Source organism: Nilaparvata lugens, chromosome 11 (genome assembly GCF_014356525.2).
Source record: "Nilaparvata lugens isolate BPH chromosome 11, ASM1435652v1, whole genome shotgun sequence".
NCBI classification, from domain to species: domain Eukaryota; kingdom Metazoa; phylum Arthropoda; class Insecta; order Hemiptera; family Delphacidae; genus Nilaparvata; species Nilaparvata lugens.
The window spans coordinates 19,935,988-19,959,091 of record NC_052514.1 but is presented as its reverse complement, the minus strand read 5'-3'; the positions used below and the strand labels follow the sequence as shown (position 1 = coordinate 19,959,091).

General features: G+C 35.1%; 1 protein-coding gene across 1 annotated transcript in view; it reads right to left on the bottom strand.

Annotated features, from left to right (window-relative positions):
• LOC111052381 (protein maelstrom 2) overlaps nucleotides 1–18,147 on the bottom strand; it is a 34,870-nt gene extending 16,723 nt beyond the window's left edge. The window contains exons 1-7 of the mRNA XM_039437793.1: nucleotides 17,971–18,147; nucleotides 16,322–16,456; nucleotides 13,301–13,443; nucleotides 9,114–9,309; nucleotides 7,862–8,008; nucleotides 4,553–4,698; nucleotides 2,755–2,875 (exon numbers count right to left, since the gene is read on the bottom strand). Of these exons, the coding sequence (XP_039293727.1) occupies nucleotides 2,755–2,875; nucleotides 4,553–4,698; nucleotides 7,862–8,008; nucleotides 9,114–9,309; nucleotides 13,301–13,432 (742 nt within the window). The 5' untranslated portion in view covers nucleotides 13,433–13,443; nucleotides 16,322–16,456; nucleotides 17,971–18,147. The remainder of the gene's footprint in view (nucleotides 1–2,754; nucleotides 2,876–4,552; nucleotides 4,699–7,861; nucleotides 8,009–9,113; nucleotides 9,310–13,300; nucleotides 13,444–16,321; nucleotides 16,457–17,970) is intronic.
• Nucleotides 18,148–23,104: the final 4,957 nt, after the last annotated feature.

Here is a 23,104-nt window from a genome sequence, read left to right as displayed (position 1 = left end):
ATTTCATCAAAGTGCAAGTTTGAACAAGCAACATCTAGATAAAAGACGAGTTTATTGATTTTTGGAAAATTACCAAAATTTTTAGGTAAAAATCAATGGCGGAATAATATGAGATAAACAGTTCAAAACACAATTCAAAGAATCATTTGCAGAAACCTCCCAAATTCTCAGAGGAACTAAATATTACTTTAAATGAAATATTTTTCTAGTTTCGAAGAATACAAACAAAATATTTTTAAAATATGTTTGATAATACGATATACAGGGTGATTCATAATTATGGTAAAATAATTCAATACGTGATAAGAGGTAAAAATAAGAAGAAAAGTTCTTATAAACATATATCCATAAATGCTTCATTAGCGAGCTATACAGGGTGAAAGATGGATTCATATGGAAAAATATCTGAAAAATTGAATAAAACTAGTCTGGAAGCTGTAGTGTGAGTAGTTTTTGAGAAAAAAGTTAAAATATGCAAGAAATCTACGTAGAAAAACACAGACTTCTACGTTTGATGCCCAATAACTTTCTTCAATGACCAGTAAACAAATAATTCCTAGCAATAAAAATTGTAGAGAATTAAATTCTGAAAAGAATGATGTAAGCTGTGTAAACTAAATTTAAATAATAGTTGAATAAAATGTATTCTTATGTAGTACATTACACCACAAAAATTTGCTGTTTTATGAGGAGAGAACTAATAGCTCATAGGTTGTAGCTGATTGCAAATAAAATATTCGGTTTTTTATGAAAAGTTTGATTCCTATATGAAAGTAACATATTATTATCAAAAGACATTATTATAAAAGACTAAAGATGATGATCAAAATGACCTCCGTTGTTCTTAATGCATATGTTCAGACGTCTTCTCATCGATTGTCGGACCCGTTCAAATATTCCAGGAGTCTGCTTTAATTATCATTCCTATTCCGTTCAAAATTCTTAATCGGAGTTCTTCAATTGTATCAATCGGAGTATTGTATACTATGGTTTTCAAGAGTCCCCAAAGATAAAAATCCAAAGGATTTAAGTGTGGTGACCTAGCTGGCCATGGTACTGGCCCACCTCGGCCTATCCATTGATTTGGAAACCTGTGATTCAGGTGTTCGTGTTCACGAATAGCAACACTGAAGTGTGCTGGAGCTCCATCATGCATAAACCAAATGTATTGGCGCAACTGAAGAGGTACATCTTCAAGTAAGATAAATAGCTCCTCTCTCAAAAAGTTCAAGTAGATTATGCCATTAGGCCTGGGAGAAAGCTCGAACAGAAGTAGATGATCTCCTATGATTCCTGCCCAAATGTTTACTGAAAACTGATGTTGTGGACGATTAGGATTGATGGCATGAGGATTGTCAGCTGCCCAAATATGTTGGTTGTGGACGTTAACGATAGCAGTTCTTGTAAAGTGTGCCTTGTCGGTAAATGAAACGGTTGTTTAAAAGTTTGGGTTAACAAGTTTTTCTAAAAACCATCGGCAAATACCAGCACGGGGAATACAGTCTCGTGGCAATAGAGTATGAACTTTCTGGAGGTGGTATGGATGTAATTGTTGCTCTTTTAGGATCCTCAAACTAATAGATTGATTGACATTAAACTGCACTGATTATTCTCTCGTGCTCTTCTCTGGATCTTCATAAATTTCATTAAGAACTTGTTCCTTTAACTCAACAGTCCAAGTGGATCGGGGTCTGCCTGCATAAATGTGCTCTTTGGACATCAAAGAACCTGTTTCAGACAGACGTTGATGAATAGTGGCAAAAAACCTCGAGCTTGGACATACTCGGTTAGGAAAGTTTTCTTGATACAAACGTCTTGCTTCAGTTCTATTAATGTGTCCCATCCCATATATTAAATGCACGTCAGCTAATTCGGAGTATGAATAATGTCTAAAGTTACATGCCGTTTTCTAAAAAATTAACACTCAACACAAAAAAGCAAAGTGAAATGGTTACAAATAACTGGTTAATAGATTAAACAAAAAACACAGCGCGGTTACAGTAGGCCTAACTTACAGTTTGTTGTTTTGTTCAACAGTGAGCTAAAATATTTCTGAAAATAATTTTCAGCTGATTTCTTATGAATATTTTCTTATTTAAAACAAAATAGATCAGCTGTTTTGGAACAGCTGTTATTCAAATCCATGTTTTATTTGCAATCAGGTACAACCTATGAGTTATTAGTTCTCTCCTCATAAAACAGCAAATTTTTGTGGTGTAATGTACTACATTAGAATACATTTTATTCAACTTTTATTTGAATTTAGTTTACACAGCTTACATAATTCTTTTCAGAATTAAATTCTCTACAATTTTTATTGCTAGGAATTATTTGTTTACTGGTCATTAAAGAAAGTTATTGGGCATCAAACGTAGAAGTCTGTGTTTTCTACGTAGATTTCTTGCATATTTTAACTTTTTTCTCAAAAACTACTCATACTACAGCTTCCAGACTAGTTTTATTCAATTTTTCAGATATTTTTCCATATGAATCCACCATACGTTTTTTGAAAACTAGTCCCCAAACAATTCAGCATCGGTGTATTTCACCAGAAGAAATGAATTCCGGGCGAAATCTTTCACCCTGTATAGCTCGCTAATGAAGCGTTTATGGATATATATTTATAAGAACATTTTTTCTTATTTTCACCTCTACTATCACGAATTAAATTATTTTACCATAATTATGAATCACCCTGTATATGTTACATAATGTCAAATATAACACAATATTTTGAGAGAAAATAATACTGACTCTGAGATAAGCAGAAAATGTCCAGAGCATTCAGCACACAAGATTCGTTCAACAGGACGTTCACTTCGTCTGGCATTGTATACAACGGTGGCATTTCTCCCATACTAGTACCATTCTCTGGCTGCAATTAATATAAATAGAATAGATTATATTAAATGCTAATAATATGATTTATATTCTGAACAACTCATAAAATTTTAGCGAATAGGTTTTCCAACTGAAGCAGGCCATTCACTAACCGATTTGTTGTTCAAATTGTTGGACTACAAATCGGATTGTTCAACACTCACGCTCCGATTTGTTCTCCAACTCAAGTCTAGTCGATGGAAATCATAGGCTAGTCGAATGTCAGACCTTCGTGTTGCACCTCTAGTCGATCAGATCAAACTTCCAACAGCCCATAGCTTTGATTCATTTATTAATTTATTGGATAGGGCAAACAATACAATAGTCGGAAAAGAAAAAACAGGCTATTGCCCAAAACTTCTTCAATTTCCTAATTTTGTCTCAAATTGTCCAAATATTATGTAGATTAGGTCCATTTAAATTTCTTCACCAAATCATCAATCTGACACTACAAATCAGAATAAAACAAACAACTTCAAATTTAGATAAGATTGATAATAACACTTTCGTATCAACATGAAACAAACTTCAAACTTCTGATCCACGGATCGATGTCTGATCTAACATTGGATGGATAGTTAAAGACCTGCTCAAAGCACGGTATTAAAAAGGATCATTATTAAATGCTGAAAGTAGATCGTATTTTATAAATATCAATCAATCTTTTATTGTCAAGGAGCATAGAAATGTTACAAAGTCATTTTCTACAATAGCTTAAACAATATCAGTAACAGTGATACAATACAATATAATAATAGTAGCCTAATAATCCCCAGTAATACAATATAATAATAGCAGACACTAAGACGCCTAACACCATTAACAATATATCACAGTGAGCTTTGGTCAGACAAAAAAACTCTCTCACAGAATACAGGCACCTTTTCAATAGCAAATCCCTCAAGTGAGTCTTAACTTATTGTGGAACGTTCATCGTTCGAACGCCCAGACCAAGTTCATTGAATAGCTTTATCGACATGTATTTCCAATTTTTCTGAGAGCTTGTATATTGATTGCTCTCAATTCTAACATCAAGACTGCTTCTTGTGGGGTGACTATGAATATCACCATTTAATCTAAAACTACTCAGGAAAAATATCATATAAACAATACGAAAATACATAAAGTGAAGGCAGAGTCAATATCCTTAATTTACGGAATAGTGCTCTACATGAAGCTTGGGGCGGTTCATTACAGATAATTCTTACAGCCCTCTTCTGCAGTGGAAAAGCTTCCCCACAATTTTATGCTAAAAGCTAAGTGAATGAGCGTATTACATGAGCGTAATACACACTCATTAAAACATCATGGCTCACAATATGTCTGATAATTATACGAGGTATTAATCTTCTATCAGGATTTAGAGCAAAGTAGTGTATGTATTAGGAATCTCCAGTTCATAATGTACTTAATGGCAGAAGAGTCATGATCAGCTTTCAATATCATCATTATAAGCTATTGTTATTAATGAGCCATGAAATGCCCTATAGTGTAGCCGACTTTACAGCTAATTACCCTATTCTATTCTATTGATGAGAAAAGTACCAGGCAATAAAATTTTATTAATGTATTTTATTGTTATTTTCATTCATTTTACTTGGAATCAAAAATCCTATACAGACATGTTCAAATAATGTGCAAGATAATGGATGATATTATTTGATATAGTTACCTGAAGTATTTTCATGATTGACTTCAAGAAATCAGTTGGATTCTGACTTTCGAGGGGTTTGTTGTTGTGCTTCAAGTCGAGCGGAGTCCTGTGAGTGTCTGCACAATGTTCACGTGCCGTCGCGAAATAGCCAACCGGCAACTTGCCTGCACAAATTAGCAATTATATAGCAAACTATTTATATATGTAATCCTATTTATGAATAAAAAAGTAATAGAATAGAATAATGATTTATTGACATAAACAAAACAATACACACTTTTCAAGTATAAATTAAATCATAAGCTTGGCTTCTAAGCCGTCAGCTGAAGATGGAGTTTCATAATTATTTAGTTATGCATATATTTCAATCATACATTAGTGACTATAGTAGTATTTAAAGTTATACAGTTTAAACAAAATTTCATTAGAATTTAATAAAATAAACATATTATGAGACTAAAAACTATGATTAATATTAAATTTAGAGAAAAGCTCAAAACAAAGCACAATGCGAATGATCAATTATTGAAATTACCATTTACCATTATTGAAATTATCTACTAAAAACCATCGGTATTTCCATGCGTCCCTACAATACCGGGTGATTACAAATGAAATAGACAACTTCAATAGCCTGTACAAAATTAAACTGGTGTATTTCAACATAGTAAGTGATATAGGTTTGTAGGGAATTTCTTTTAAAGTTTATGTTGGTAGAACTGTTGCTGGCTATTGTTGGCTGCTCCGTGTTACAACAGCCAGTTTAGTTTAGCAATATGGCCGCTACTCAAGTGGAGAAAGCTTATTGTGTTCTTGAATTAGCCAAAACAAACTCTGTTACTGTTGTGCAGCGTCATTTCAGAACAAAATACGGTAAACCACCACCAACAAGGCAATCAATTTATGACTGGTATGAACGTTTTGAAAGCAGTGGATGTGTGTGTAAGAAGAAGAGTACTGGAAGACCTTCTATTACAGAAGAAAAAATTGATAGTGTTCGTGATGTTTTTGTACGAAGTCCAGGAAAATCGACTAGATCAGCGAGTTTAGAATTGCAAATTCCTCAACCTACTGTGTGGAAAATTCTGCGGAAACGTTTGAAAATGACACCTTATAAATTGCAGTTAGTACAAAGTTTAAATGACAATCATAAAGTTGTACGTAAAAATTTTTGTCAAGAGATGCAACATTGTCTTGAAAATGACGACACATTGTTTAATCGCCTAATTTTCAGTGATGAATGCACTTTTCACATTAGTGGAAAAGTTAACAGACATAATGTACGAGTATGGGGAACAGAAAACCCAAGAGAGACTGTACAGCATATACGCGATTCTCCTAAAGTGAACGTGTTTTGCGCTTTATCTTGTGAAAAGGTTTACGGGCCTTTCTTCTTCCAAGAACCATCAGTAACCGGAAGAATTTATCTGGACATGTTAACCGAATGGTTAATGCCTCAACTCCATGAAGATAGTTGTAACTTCATTTTTGTACAAGATGGAGCTCCGCCTCACTGGTACTCAGTCGTCAGAGGGTATCTGGATGAACATCTTCCTAGACGATGGATCGGCCGTGCAAGTGAGGAAAACGTTGTGTTTCAGCCGTGGCCACCTCGTAGTCCGGACCTAACGCCCTGCGACTTTTTCTTGTGGGGCTATGTAAAAGACAGAGTTTTCGTACCACCGCTTCCTGTTGATATCGATGATCTTAAACAACGAATCACAAATGCTCTTGCTACAGTTAACCGTGAGATGCTTAGTCGTGTGTGGTCAGAATTTGACTACCGTGTTGATATCTGTCGTGTTGCAAATGGTGCACACATTAAACATCTGTAAATTTTCAATAAAAACTTCAAGAATTCTTCTATGTAATCATGTAAGTAATGATCTAAACTTTTAAATAATAAATTCTCTACAAGCTATTCAAACTGTCTATTTCATTTTTAATCACCCGGTATAATGCTAAGTTCTTCCAATTTTTGCCATTCATAAAGTCCTTGAACTCATCCATTTGCAAAAGGGCCTCTCCCAACCACTTCCTTCTCCATTCTCCTAACACTGGACATCTTGCTATGAAATGATAGATATCCTCCTGCTCTTTTTTATTGCATAGCGAACAGCACCAATTTCTTTCCGGCATCCAAGGTCTGTAGTTCAAGTCAATTAATTCTCCTCTCGCCTTCATAATCCATCGAACCTCCGTGAATTTCAGGTCGCTTTCAAGATAGCTATCCTTTCCCAGGCTATGGTTCAGACTTTTGTATATCAGATGATATTCTGCATCTCTCGCCTTAGCCTGCAAGTTTTCCAAATTCTTTAATCTCACTCCCTCTGTCAACTTTTTCAATTCTTTTTTCCAGTTAGGAACACATAAAAAAGTAATAAGATAACTCTATTCGTAATGTACCGTATCGTATTCGCCCTAAACTTTCAATTTGCTTTCACAAGACCAATTTCCTATAAGTATCAATCAACTAGAATTTTATTATTTACGAATTACAGAAGTCCATAATCCGAATTGTCTTTAAAAAAGATAAAAGGGTACCTCGTTATTCCAATGTATAAAGATTATATAATTCATTTATAAAAACTTTACATTTTCGTTTTGTTACAAGAAAACCAAAATAATTTTATTTTTCAATTTGAGAACCTGGAAGATATAATGTACTTATTGTTGGACTGTTAGAAATGTAACATTTCAATGACAATAAAATAATGACTCATTCGAATAGGAAGCAACTCTGATCAAATGGAGCGAATTGAGTCAGTGGTCGCGCTGATAAGCTATCGCTCAGATAAGTTAAGAATCATGTGCCTGCTACTCTCGTTGGAAGGGTGACCGCTTGAGCCAACTCCTCTGAATATGATTCATGAGAGGTTTTCTCAGATAAAAAACCTAATTAATGAAAATTAGAGATTCCAGATTGCACAAAGTGGAAGACATAACTAAGATTGTTGAATGGAGAAAGAACGTCTCACCCTGAAAGGAAAACGAAGAAAGAACAAAGAGAGTAAGATGCAAGGGAGTGAAGTAAGGCATAATACTGAGGGTGCTTGAATCGCAGCCCGTAATAGCTGTCAGAGTTGATTCTCTGCTACACAAAATTTAATCACAGGGTAAAAAACTTGTCCAAATACGAAACACCTTCTTATAATATTCCTCAATTACTTTACCTGCAAAACTGTGTTTATCAATTCGATTCTATTGAATTGTAAATTATGGAATACATTATATTATGCTATTCATTCAATAGCATGATCAATTATTTTGTACCATGAATATAAACACTTCAATAATTTGAAAGGAAAAACAGCAAAGAAAACTTACCGGAGTTGATCAAACTGTGAACTACTCGAATTAGACCGTCTCTTATAGTAAATTCAGCCATAGCCATTTCTGCAGGGTAGAACTGCCCCCTATCGTCTTTGCAGAAATAGTTTATGTGGATCAAGTGGAAAACTTTGGTCAGGAGAACTGCAACAGGGAAAGAGCGATTTCAATGCACTATTCGGTCTAAAAACAAGTTATTGATTTTTGAGTAAACAAACAAAATCTGCTCATATAGGACACCAGAATGGGTGCCAAAAACCAATCGATGGACAGGTAGAAATTGTGGCAATCCTCAGCGGTCGCCTATCGTTATTAAATCAATACATTTTGGACGTCTATTGTTATTGACCTTTCGAAAGGAAATATTGGTGTTCCGTTATGGTTTCTTAAAAGTACTCTTAAAAAACAGCGGCACAGAGATTGGATAAACTAAGAAATAATACTACAATGTAATTACACTTAGGTACCATATTATAATTCCTGAGATTATCTAGAATATTACTCAAATCGCCATAACTTTAAATTAGAGATAATCAGTGAGACATTTCTCTCACATGGAAGGTTCATTTTTCCAAAATTCCATAAAATCAGATTCAAAACCTTTCCCTATTTTGACTTGTAAAGCGTTACAATGCATTACTTTTTTAAGAGTAAGTTGATTACATCCTGAATACTACATCAGGAGTAGTATAATATAAGTGACGTAACAACTTTCAGTAGAAAATTCAAGAATCAGAAATAAGGAACAAAGTTACTAGATAGTTACAAACGTACAATAGATATTAAATTGTCAATCACCACCAACTAAAAGTGCCTTCCAGAAAAAGAAGGGACCACTAGGAATATTCCATTATTGAAGGGTTCATCAGGAAAATTATTCAAACATTAGATATATAAAATAAAAATAAAGTAGGCCTACCATACTAAGAAAACAAAAAAAATGAAAATATTGAATTAACTGAGAAATGTGTAAGGTAGAAACCAACACACTCATAGCACTGGATCATTTCTAATAGAATTTTCGTATAATCTCCTTGAATTACAAAAAGGATTCACAGCCATTTCTAGTAGAATGCCACAGCCTCAATTAGCTGGTCAGCACAACAAAAGTATTGAGATCAGTTGCAAATACTACCCAGTTGAACTAGTAAATATAATTAGTGATTTTCGGTAATCTGACAGCGTTGCCAGGTCGTTGCCAGGGGTGGCCAGAGGAAAACAGATAATCAATTGCAAATACTGTACTTACTTTCCGGGTCTTCCATACCATGGACGGCATACTCGATTTCCCCATTCATCTCTCTTATTTTTAAATCTTCGCCTAACTGCCTCTGTAACACCCTTTCCAGTGGTTCGCCTAACGAATTATACTTTTCAGCTTTCAATCTATTTTTCTCAGCATTTGCTCGAGATTGATAGTAAGCCTTTTCTGTTTCAGGCAGTGCCTGAAAAATGAAATTTAAACAATAGAATACGATCGAATTTCCAGTTTTTATCTATATGGAAATATTTGAAGTATGCAGTTTAAAATTCATCAAAACAAGCGTTAATAAGAGAGACTTTGTGAACTTTTAATTAAATACAAATGCATGTTTATATTTTTGTAAAAGAAGTTTATTAATTAAAGCTAATGTTTCCTCGCTTTTTGTGCTTTCAATTCATCAAGGAATAACTTCAAAGCATGTCTGTTAACTTAACAGTGTTGAACTATCAATTGTTTTGCCTAGTTACACGTATAGCACGTAATAGCAATTTACGCACTGAATTGCGTGTCTAAAATTCCTATTCCTGAACTAGTGTGTGAAGGAATACATCACAGTGCGCAAAAAATAATTTAGCGTGCCTCTAGTATTTTACGCACTCCAGATTTGCAACATATCACAAAATAGTTGGTTGGCTATATTAAAGAAAGCTCAGTTCGCGACAACCGAAATTCGTTGGCAATTGACTGTGGTTGGATATATGAATAATACAATGGCTACACATAATAAGGGTACAAGCACACTCTGAAGGCGGAGCAAAGCGGGGCGTTCAGTAGCGTCGTGAACAATAATCATGTTAAGTAATAAAAGCGTCTAGTCGCGAAGCGTAAAGGAGCGAGGCGTCAAACTTTGGAACAAGCTGGTTTGTTTTTTGGAGCGTCTACAAGCGGAGCGTCATAGTGCGAGTTCCAGTCTGGGACATAATAATTTACTAGTTCAACTACATTTCCCCCATCTAGTACACAAGTATATTTAATGTTTACCCAAATTCCCCTGTAATGTGTACTATTTGATTATTCAAAAGAGACTATTTATCTATAGCCCAGGCAATTAATACTCCGAAAAGGGTATCTAGGAAAAAGTTTGGAAGACAATTTTTGACCCCGCAGTTCTGTTTAGGGTAGTAAGGAGGTAAACATATTAAAAGTCTCCCAACCCCTACCCATTGTGCTAAGGGGGTGGGGATGATTCAAGCTACAATTTTTTCGGTTTCTCATATATAACTAGAAAACTATGCATTTTACGGACATGACTATTCTATACAAAATTAAAGCTTACATAATTTCCAACAATATTGATATCACAACTTTTCTTCGTTTACTTTTCGAGATATCTGCTCTTAAAGGTGTGACATTCTTGAAAAAAAAATCTTAAATTTTTCGCTATTTTTTCTCTTTAGACTTTTTGAATATCGATGGAAAAATCCATGCTGGTTATACGCTTATAGAGCATCAAATTCTCTTCAATTTGATGTATACTTTTACAAGTTTACGCATTTCTCCACGACTGTTGCAGCACCTGTAGTGTTCAGTGTGAAATCTTCAGTTTTGCAACAATAGAACAATTGACAAAGGAATTTGGAGGGAATGTTTTGAACACAATTTTGGACTTTACATCTTTGTTGGGACCAGTTAGGGGGTGAACATTTTAAAAGTCCCCAACCCTATCCCTTGTGTTAAAGAAATGAGGGTGGTTTAAAAGTTGAATTTTTCAATGTTTTGCCTACACGCTCATATCTTGAGAAAAATGCGTGCAACTGACATGACTAACAAATCAGAAATGAAGCTTGATAGATTCTCTAGGAAAATGTGTTTTTTTTTTTCAAAAATGTCACATCTTTTAGAGCGGATATCTCAAAAAGTGAAAGAGATATAGAAAAAGTTGTGAGATCAATATTGTAGGAAATCATGTAAGCTTTAATTTATTATAGAATAGTCATGTCAGTAAAATGCATAATTTTCGAGTTATTTGCGAGAAACCAAAAAATGGTACCTTTGAACCACCCCCACCCACTTAGCACAGGTGGTAGGGGTGGGGACTTTTGATATGTTTACCTCCTCACCACCCCAAACAGGACTGCGGGGTCAAAAATTGTCTTCCAAACCTTTCCTTCTATAACACTTCGTTGATTGGGCTATTTAGAACTCGTAATCTAAATTTGGGAGTGGAATATTAAAGGGTTCGCCAGTTTTTGCTCTTCGAATAACATTTTAATGAAAAGTAATTTTGTCCTAATGAATAAATAGATAATAGAAAATTTATAAATGAATCCCCACTTAGACTATTGATCTAGACTGATACTATTGTACTATTGGTACAGAATTCTGTATAAAATTCTTTCACAAGGTCCAGGCATGGAAGTAGCTCAAACCCTCAAAACAAAAAATTCATCAAACCAGACACGCTATTGGAGAAAATTCTGGTAAGATAAAAGTCTGAATGATCTACAGGAATTCCTCAGCAGTTCTTGGATATGCTTTGATCTAAAAATTCCAAGTTACCGAAAACAGAAATAGGAGTTAAAAATAAAAACGAAATTTATTCAGCATATGTCAGATACACAGTATATCATCCTCTGATTGTTGGTCAAAAATTCACCATTAGAGTTATAATCCATGCTGATCATGAGCTAATAGAGCATCAAATTCTCTTCAATTTGATGTATAATTTTACAAGTTTACGCACATCCCCACGACTGTTGCAGCAGCTTCAGTGTTGAGAGTGAGATCTTCAGTTAAGCAAAAATAGACCAATTGACAAAGGAATTTGGAGAGAATGTTTTGAACACAATTTTTGACTTTACAGCTTTGTTGGGACCAGATATGGGGTGAACAGATCAAAATTCCCCATCCCTACCCCTTGTGCTAAAGGGATGAGGGTGGTTTAAAAGTTGTATTTTTCAATGTTTTGCTTACACGTTTATTTCTTGAGAAAAATGCGTTCAATCGACTAGACTAACAAATCAAAAATGAAGCTTGATATATTCTCTACAATTTTTGTTCAGTGGGGTTTTGTGATATCCTCAACATTTTTCGAGATTTAAGCTCTTGAAAGTGTAAAATTGTTAAAATAACAGCTTTTTAGCCAATGTTTGCTCTTTCGGGGCGTATAACTCTCCAACAATGCATCGTAAAAATAAATGCTTATCGTAGGTTTGTAAAGCATTGTTAGCCATTATTGTAGAGATTTGTTAGCCAATGACAAATAAAATTCTATTCATCAATGATTTTCTGTATGTATGTTTAAATATTATAGACTTGAAATATTTTAGGCGGAGAAATATTATTGGATATTCCTCCTCGACGTGAATCCAAATTATATTTCCCATCAGTAGCTTAAACTAAAAACTTACTGACTGTGAATTATGCTCAAATTTAAACGCTTTCCATTTGTTGTAAGTACGGCCGTAAATGAATTGATTGAATCAATTTATTTAGAATGACGTTATTTATCAAGTAATTATATGTATATCACATTCAAATGGCATGAAATGACGGCATCTTACGGTAGCAATACCAGGAGGAACAATGAACAATGCGATGATTCTACGACGGTTAAATTTAATAAACGGAGGTCTACATGCAGCCGTGCTACATCCAAACATGCTACATTGGAATTCTCCTTTTTAATTAACCCATTTGATTTTATATGGTAGAGGACAGGGTAATTTCAGGCTTAATAATTCAAAGTCCCGGCTTAGGTAAGATCCCTTATCAGAACAAGTTATTTTTTTTGGACCAGTCCCGTATTTTAGAGTTATAAACCTTTGGTCACAGCTGCCTTAAAAACCACGTCAATGACCCTGAAATTAGTCAGGTGCGAATTGAATGACCTGAACCAGCCAAGTCACTTGATATGCCCCAGAATATAGAATTTTTTAAATAATTGTGGGGAGAATAAGTATTATTCAAATGCTAGTATCATATTATATTAGTTAGGCCTTCATGATATGTGTAAGTTTCTCAACTTGAATCATATAATCAGTTCTTGGAGTATACCAGGCTGATGTAAGACAACACATAGGGTTGAATCTTTAATAGAAGTTATGACAAAATATGTAACTTTTCAAATGTTAAGTGCAAGGAAAATTATTGGACAATCAGAAAAAGTCATACTAAACGGTTTAAATGTTCAAGTTGAAACAAATAGAAGTAGTCTATTCTCAAATACTTACTTTCCACAGCTGATCACATAGTTTCGAGCATTGTTCCAAGGTATAATTTCTGCCTGCCGCGCGTTGCTCCGATTGGAAGTCGCGCATGAAGCAAGAAAATGCGTTAACAATAGGCTTCTTTCGTCTGTTCATCTTCCTAAAATCTAGAAAAAAAGGCGTAATAATTATTAAAAGATATTCAAAATAATATGCTACAGTATCAAGCATTAATATATATATATTCTTCTTGATGAAAGAGTGGCATATTTATGTGACTCGAAAAGGTTTGTGGTTCGAATCCTCAAAAAATCAATGAATTAAAACACCCAATAATATCTCATGTAGCTTCCGCAAAAGTGAATTATTTAAATAGAAACCAGAACTCCCCCTCTCATACTGGACATTATTTTTTGTATTGCAATCGATATGTTTGAATTGTTTTGTATTGAGCCAATACATTTTATACGTGTCTGGCTTCAAGTACCATATTAATACAAGTCATCCGAAATTATATACTTTCCAATGGCGCAGTCTATAATTTAATATTATGAGGCTTATGAAAAGAAAATTGAGACCGACAATGCGCTGAAGATTTGTGTAAAGTTTTAAGGCTGTGCAAAGGTTAAAAATAAACTTTCGAATTTTTTCGATTTGTATATCATCAAAACATTTTTTCCGATCATTACTTTTTGAGATATGATCTAACAAATTGATTCTAACATACATTAACAAATTCAATGATATGTTTCCCCAAACTATAACCAAAGCTCCAAAGACATATACGAAACAAACTATTCTCAGAGATAAGTCATGGTTCAATGAAAGTCTACAGGTCTTGAAGGGTAATGTAGTTCTAATGCATTCACACTACAAAGCAGCAAATGCACCTGAGGAGAGAAAAATTTTCTTCAAAGCATACTCTAACCTTAACAAAGCTTACCGGAAAGCAGTAAATGCTGCTAAGAAAATGTCTATTGAGGAAAGAATAAAGTCAGCACCAAATCAATGCAAGGCTGCTTGGGAAACAATAAACAGTCATCGACCCAAAAGACCAGGAGTTAAACCACCACCGGATCCTGACAAGTTTAATGATTTTTTCATCACCACAGTTGAAGACATTGTTGCTAGTTTACCGGCTGTAAACATCAATCATCCTACTCCAAATCACAGAGCAACCACTACCAGGCTAGAAAAATGGAAGGAAATAAGCCATGTACAGATTATGAAAATGGTGAATAGCTTCAAGAGGTCCATGGAATACTTGTTCAGTTCTTAAAAAGACAATTGAGAATATTGCTGAGCCCATGGCAGAGGCAATAAACAACTGCTTAAGAAAGGGGAGATTTCCAGATATACTGAAATTGTCTAAAAGTATTCCAATTTATAAAAAATGGGACACAAATCAACCCTCAAATTTTAGACCAATGTCAATTCCTCCAACAATGTCAAAGGTTATCGAAACTATCATGAAGCTGCAGCTTGTGGATTACTTCGACACAAATGATCTGTTCTCCAGCTCACAGCATGGCTTCAGAAGCGGGCGATCAACAACTAGTGCACTGATATCAGTGTCAGAAAGAGTTCAAGAAGTCTTTGAATCAGGGGAATGCCTTGCTCTTACTCTATTTGACCTGAGCAAGGCATTCGACTGTGTCCTACACAACATTTTAATTGAGAAATTGGAGCACTATGGAATTGGTGGTGCAGTGCTGAGTACCCTCAGTGACTACCTTAAGGATAGGAGGCAAGTAGTCTCCATAGGAGGAGCAACATCAGAAGTGAAAGCAAACTGTCACGGCGTGCCACAGGGTTCTGTGCTGGGCCCGCTGCTGTTTATCATACTCATGAACGACTTTACACCACAAGATGGCTCAGTACTATTTGCAGACGATACTACAATCATGTCCAGAGGTAAAACTATCAATCAGACAATGGATATAAGCAGATCTCGAACATGTGAGGCAAGGCAATGATTCAACAATCACAGGCTGAAATTGAATGAAGACAGCAAATTATGTTGGAGTGATCTCATAAGTAATGTCTGCATTAAGCTGTCCAGGGTTACTCACTTGTTGCTTAAATTGAGGAACATTGTCTCTGCAAACTACCTGTTTACGCACTGTTTCATACACATGTCACATATGGCCTCCTAATGTGGGGACACACTCCATATTGCAAGGATGTTCTACTGATTCAAAAAAGAGCTCTGAGAATAATGACGTTCTCCAATTATTTGGAACATTGCAGGCTGCTGTTCAGAAAGCTTCAAATAATGACTGTTTACAGCCAATATATTTTCGTTGCATTGATGCATGTGAGGAAGAATAATGAACAAATGAAAAGGAGAAATGAGGTCCACAACTACAATACACGGTCAGCAGGGAACCTGGAAATTCCACGAACTCGATTGACAAGCAATCAGAAGAGCTTCCAGATAGCGGCATTGAAGTTCTTCAACAAACTTCCCACCGATGTTCAGGAAATGGAACTTAAGAGATTCGAGAAAGCCCTGAAAACCCAACTTCTTGAGCGGCCCTTGTACTCGCTCAACGAACTGGACGAAGAGACGCTTTTTCCTGCCGGATGACCCGGCTGGGTACACGACTACGACGCGGTCTATCTGGCACCCCCAGTCAACGACCCAGACATCAAGTATCATGGATTTATCTCTTACCGAATTTGAAATGTTCTGTCGCGAAAATTTAATCTTTAGGCGCTCATATCTCAAAAAGTAATGATCGGAAAAAATGTTTTCCTGAGAAAACTTTTTCATTTTGATAGCTTGATGATATAGAAATCGAAAACTTTTTTAAAAAATCACCAGTAGAAAGCTTACTTTTAGCCTTTGCACAACATCAACTAATGAAATTAAAAGAATAGATACTGACCACTGTTCTAGGAACAAATAAAAAATATGGGTCATACCATCACACCAGAAAGGTTTAAATCCATTATCAATTTGATAAAAAATAATCGTCATAAAATAAAATAAATTAGAAGTAGCCCTAATGAAGTGGAAAACTTTAATCGTAATTAACTTACACCCAATATAACGACTTGTGCCAATGACAAGTTTTCCAGACTTTCTGGTTGGAAACCAGATCCAATCGAACCAAAACTGCAGAACGCAGATTTAGAAGTAATAAGTTGCTTTTATGTAGACAATTTGGATGGTTTCTGTAAATAAAGAGTAGATTACATTTTCAACAAAATAATATTACTTTTCATATTGAGTTTGAATCTCAATTTGACAAAATTGCAACTTATTTTCATGTTGAATGTAGAAAATAGTACATAGTGTATAGAAGTAGGACAATTTTGAACTAGTAACCAAGCCTTAACGTAATTTCTTGAGCTAGGTCTAGAAGTCTAAATTAATGGATAAAAATCAGTATTGCTAATAATTTATATCATAATATCCATTAAAGACCAATTTGCAACAGCCCCATTTTTTAAAATTATTCATTATTTGTTATTTTATAATTATGTTGCATTGTACATTCAAAAGCCTATTATGTTAATCAATTATAGTCGGCTATTGATTTAATAATTAACCATTATTAAATAATACAGTTGATAAGGTTTTTTATTTAATTAGCAAAAACAAAGAAAATTTGTTGGGTCTGAAAGATCCCATTAAATCTCATATTAATATTTCCACAGTAGCCTACCTGTATAAAACCAGCTTTATAGGATATCCTATTGAAAGAATTCGATAGGATATTAAAAGAATTCGATCTATTTTTATCAAAACTTTGATCCTCGTATAAAAAATTATTATTAGAGTTAGGTTAATAAAAATGAAAAAGAACTTTTATAAATAACTGAGTCCTATATAATACCGGTACCTCAAAATCTGTCTGGCAGCCGCCGGGTAAAAAATACTGAATTATTAAAATCAAATCTTCAGAGTAGCAAACATTCATGACAATGAATTCCAGGAAATGGAAAAGTACCAATCTAGAATAACTAATGATTATCAATCACTATAATTGAGACGAAAGCAAATTTAGTAGAGAGTATGAACCGCGGAATCCAGCATTGAGACAAACCTATATATTAATAGAAGAGGTCAAAACAAGTTTAACCATATATTAAATGTTTGCCAAATTTGAAGAATTAGAAACTTAGTTTTATTTAATTGAAAAATTAGTTCAACAAAAATTAAAAAAATTCGTAAAAATAAACAAAATTAAAATGTAGGCTAATGAAATGGGGTTGTAATAAAGTTTAGGTCTACTTGGATTTAAGTTTTTAACGTTAGAGTTGAAAAGGCGGTTTTGGAAACCAGTCGTTGTTTTTCAGTTCAAGCAGTAGCCTAAGCCTAAAATGCTAACCTAAATAGGCCCTAGTTTAGGTTAGTTTTCAACTAGGTATTTTGTACTTCAAGTTTTTTATTTTGAAACGTGAGATAGAGAAATCATCATACTAGAGTGAAAATACATGAATATATTCAAGATTATTTGAAAAATCAAACTAAGATATCCTTTTTATTACAAACGTTTCAAAGCTGACTGGATAGTAGCCTGTAACTACTAAACAGTCAACAAGTGAATAATGTTAAATTTTTTTTAGGAGCAGATTCAAGTTACTTCACAATGATCTGAAGTTAAAATTACCCTGACAAAGAATTTAAAACATTTTTTTTTCTATTTCCTAAATAAAATTAGAAAAAATGACCCAAAACATACCGCTGTTTGATAGACGTGCACGATTAGACGAAGATCGAAGACTCGAAGTCGAAGACAAGACATGTCGCGAATCGAGTCGCGAACAGATACAAGGCTGCCAACTGCCAAGAAAGCAAAAAACTGAAATGCAGTTCAAAATTTGTTATTTAAGTTACAATTGAATTCTTTTCATATACATTCTTGATTCTGGAGAAAAATATTGATGAATTGATGAGAAATATCACTATTTTTCCAAATTTAGATTAATACTGATTTGTAGACGGGTGCGAACTGTCTGAACGAAAATATACTTTCAAGAATTGAAATTGCTCGAATGGAGAGTAGCCGTTATTATTATTTTTTTTAAGGACGGATCCAAAGGCTCAACCAAAGCTTATTGTGTTATGAGTAGTATGATAGTTAGGCAAACCAGAAACCAATACCTGTGTCCTTTACAAGAGTTATTCCCTATACTAACATCTCATTCATCACCTGGTTGCTTGTCATAATCCAGTGTGATATGCTTGGCTTCAGACTGATTGGTCCTCGTGACTAACGAGTTCCACTCCTGGCCTTCTTTGAAGGTCTTTCCGCTGAGGAAAGGGTCGCCAAATTGCCTCTAGGGCGCCTGGCTACCCTTGACTCAGCTCTCACCCACAGTGGATAGCATAACCTATAATTTTTATTCATTAATAACTCCACCTTCATTGTATTATTATTCATCTCATCATCATCACCTAGGCTTAAATGATTCTAGAAAGTCGCCTTTGTAAAATAATAAATAAATAATAATTTGTGCCTGGAGTTTCACCCATCTCTCGTCTCTTGGGTTTTTCTTTTTGCCCCTCCGAAACTTTGCAGGGTCGAAAGCCTCACTTCTCCCAAGAAGTTTTGCCTGAATGGCTGTCCTTCTTTGAGAAGTCTACTGAGAAGTGGTCTCCCTCTTCAGTTGGGATGATGAGCTTACATCATTCATGTCGTGATCAGTAGAAGCCTTCACAATGTTGATCTCTACATAAGAGTGCAATGGAACCTCCTGTGTTCCTGAAGCACCCATTCCAGTTTAAGGAACCTGCCCTGATAGGGCAGATCCCGTGGGTTTGTTGTTCAACCAAGGTTCAACAGCTAGGAAAGTGGAGTCAACCCAGACAGAGCCCCGCATGTCCAGGCAAGGCCAATTACTACAGGAGGGCGCCTGGTATCCCGCAGGAACCGTTAGAGACACCATATAAAAGTACCATCCATCAGCACGGTCCACATAGCAACTTGGGTTGGCCTAGGAAGAAATAAGAATATGTCCAAGGAAGGTCGACAGCTAGAAAAAGAATGGCTCAAAGATGAATCAATGGAAAAATTGCCTCAACAATCCATCTTGAAATTGAATGCTACTGTATTCGAAGATTTGTAGAGTAGACTCTACACATTATATAATGATAAATTCTCTTTATTTAAAGTTTTCTATTCATTCTTATAGCAGCTTTAATGTTGGGGGGGGTTAAATTATCAATGCTGCAATATGTGTCAACTTAGTGGTTCCTCACCTTTAAGGCCTGGCAGGAAGGCCGGGTAAATTCAGGATCTATTATCCGTTCTTGTACAAACTAGGCTCAGACTAAAATAAGAACAAAATCTCTGAGTAGGTATGTGTGTGTGTGTGAGGAGTGAGAGCGCCAGAGGGAGAGAAAGAGCGAAATAGTCAGTCTTTCATGAAAGAACTCACTCCCAATGAAAAATCTATTCACAATTACAGGCTTGCATAATTAATTGATTGTTGTAGGTTCAGGGACTAGCGTAAAAATGTTCCTAGCCCTTTCAACTGTCAGCATTCCTTATGAATAACATCAATGCTTCCCATTCAGTCGATGCTGACCGAGTCAGGTAGGCCTACTCAAAGACCTTAAAGATGCAACGGTCTTTGGGCCTACTCTACAGTATGGTTCACCTTCAACAGTCACCATTCCTTATGAAATACATCAATTCATCAATTTCACCTAACGCTGACAGTGTCTCACTGTAAAGCAGCTTGGTTGTGTGTCAGCGTACCGTACCTTGTGAATAACACCGAAGTTCGTCACGTTCAACTAATGCTGACATTTTGAGTAAATCTCATTATAGAGCAGCTTGGTTGAGTGTCAGCATACCTTGTGAATGATATTATCAATCCTGTTCAACTAAAGCTGACAGTTTAAAGTGAATCTCACTACAGAGCAGTAGCAGAGCAGTAACATTTGGACAAATGTTGCTTCTACAGCCGCCCGTTTGTATGTCTCAGTACCGGTATGTTACAATATAATATTGGCTTATACACTAATTTACAACATTGTATTACGCTCTCATACACTCTCAATTACAGTATGGTTTGGTATGTTGGGGTGGAACTTTTAGAATAGAAAAAACGTTTATTGAATAAATAAGCTACCTTAAGCGAACCTCAAAGATGCTACTTGACAAGGTACCACATACAAAACATGTAAATTCCGATATATAGAGTTGGACAGGGATGGTTTGGATGATTTGAAATAACAACAACACAATCATTTCTAAACGAAACTCAGAATGGATTTTTTTAGTGTGTACCTTGAATGTTGCCATTATAAAAATTAAAGAGGTAAATATTAAAAGTTTGTTTATGTACGAAAAATACGGTAACATAATAATGTTAAATGCTGTCCGTTTTCATCCATACACTCCTGTGAACGTTGTGAGAAGTTGTCCAAGCATTGCACGTGGTACTGCTCAAATTTATTGTGTTATTGTTCCACTCAGGGCTTTGAGGGTTCGTGATTTGTTTATATATACACGTGCTTTTAGGTAGCCCATGAAAAAATGGTCACGGGTCCGGTGACCAAGGACGCCACTCCACATCCCCATGCAACAGAATAAGCTAGGCGTCCAGGGAAGGTCTGCCTTAGAAATTCCATAGCTGCTCTCGATGTTTTGCATGTCACTCCATCTTGTTGAAACTACACAGTATTGAAGTTGATACGTCGTCTTCTCAATTGTGGCAGGAAAAATTCATGCAGCATCGTTCGTTAACGATCTGTATTGACAGTGACGGTTCGACAGTTTTCTCGAAAAAAGTAAGGGCCAATAATTAGTTTTATGGAGCTATCCAAGAGCACGTGTATACATAAACAAACCACGAGCCCTTGAAGCCCTAAGTGAAACAATAACACAATAAATTCGAGCGGTACCACGTGCAATGCTTCAGAGGAGTATGTACAACTCAAAACGTTCACAGGAGTTATGCACAAAAACGGACAGCATTTAACACATGTTATTTTTCGTACATAATCAAGGTTTTAATTTTTACCTCTTCATTTTTTGTAATGGCAACATTCAAGGTACACACTAAAATAATAAATTTTAAGTTTCGTTTAGAAATGAGAGTGTAACTGTTATTTCAATAATCATCCATACCTCCCTGCCCAACCATATATATCAGTGAATGTTAATTTTACAAAAAATTACTCAACAGTTAATTTCATGATATTAACTAATTAATTGTTGGCTGAGCTCTAAAAAATCTCAAAAGTGTTATAATGTATAGTCAACATGAACTTATTACATACAAAAAATAGAAGAAATGATTTACAACAATACAATACAATGGTAATAAATTTCAATAGCCTATACTACATCCAAAGACCAAAGTGTAATATTATTCAACCAAATTCTTAAATTTCTTTTCAATAGGCTCATATTAACAAACTCAGTATTATTGGGTGAATCATTGAAAGTTTTTGGTACAATGTGGATTAAGGTGTTTCTGGCTGAATTATTCGGAGTAAATGGTACGCTGTACAACATACCTCTCATTCCTTAAATCATATCGATTAACTTTTATAACTAAATATTTTTTACTGAAGTAATTTTCTAAAATCAAATTAAACAGAAATATTCATTAAACCTCTTATTAATAAGTTAAGAACAGCCAAGAATCATTATATAAGATTGATACTGTTAAAAAATCAATACTGTTTAAAAATGTTAGAGACCTTTGTAGCCTATGTAAAATTGAAAATAATGCCTACCGTATCCAAAATTGATTCGTTTTCAAAGTTTTAAAATTGTTCTATTTGAAAAGCGGAAACTGTGGTAAGGAAAATCTTCATTACAATATGAGAAGCATTAACCAGCTACTGTGTAGGACACCAAAGGTAAACAGGGAGATTTTTTAGACACTTTTTCATGTATTTAGGACCTTATTTTTACAATAAACTGCTAATTGAATTGAGAAGGTGTTCCTGTATAATTTTTTGTGATAGAGCAAAGAGCTGGCTATTCACAGTAAACAACATAATTTTGCGGGTTTCTACACTAATAAAACACTTGAGGCGATTTATATACTAATTAGATTACTTTTTACACTATAACACATGGAGGTAAACTAGAAAAAACTATAAACTGATAACTATTTAATAAATTACAAAGAATTATCACAAGCGTACGTTACCGTAACTAATATAAATATAACTGAATAAGAATAACTGTCACCAAGAATAATAACTGTACAAGACCAAGTTGTAAAACAACTACAAGAGTCTATTAACACTTTATCACATCTCTGTCTTGATAAGAAGCAGAAAATACTCCACTGTATTTCAACACGCGCCATTCATATCAGGTCAGCAGAAAAATAAAGAAAGGTAGAGAATACATCCGGTCTATCATAGCAGAACTCTCCAGAAGGGTCTGGAGGTGTGGCGAAACATACGACCAATGGCAGTGCATCAATGGAATGATATAGAAGCCTCTCTGCCTCCTCCGTGTTGATTAGCAGGAGATTTCAGAAACCCCTCGCCTCTGCCAACCCTCTAAAGGCATTATCCATAACACTGCCCCCTCCTTAAAACTGTTCTCTCCCAGAACAGTCAAGATCCATCCTGAAGCTGGTTTCGGTGGATCCACTGGGGTGGTTGCCCATGGATAGTAAACACAACAGGTGATGCTGATTCCAGTGTCCTTGAAAATTCTTCCAATCATTGGTCTCACAATCTTCCAGTCCAATCCATCATAGCCACATCCAAGTCTGGGGATCCCAATTTGCTCTACTCCCAGGAATTGGAGATGAGTCTGTAGGTGCATTAGACTTTGCCACTAAGCCTGATATGTGGATTCTTCCTGGGGTTGGTCCTTTGTCATCAAATAGAAC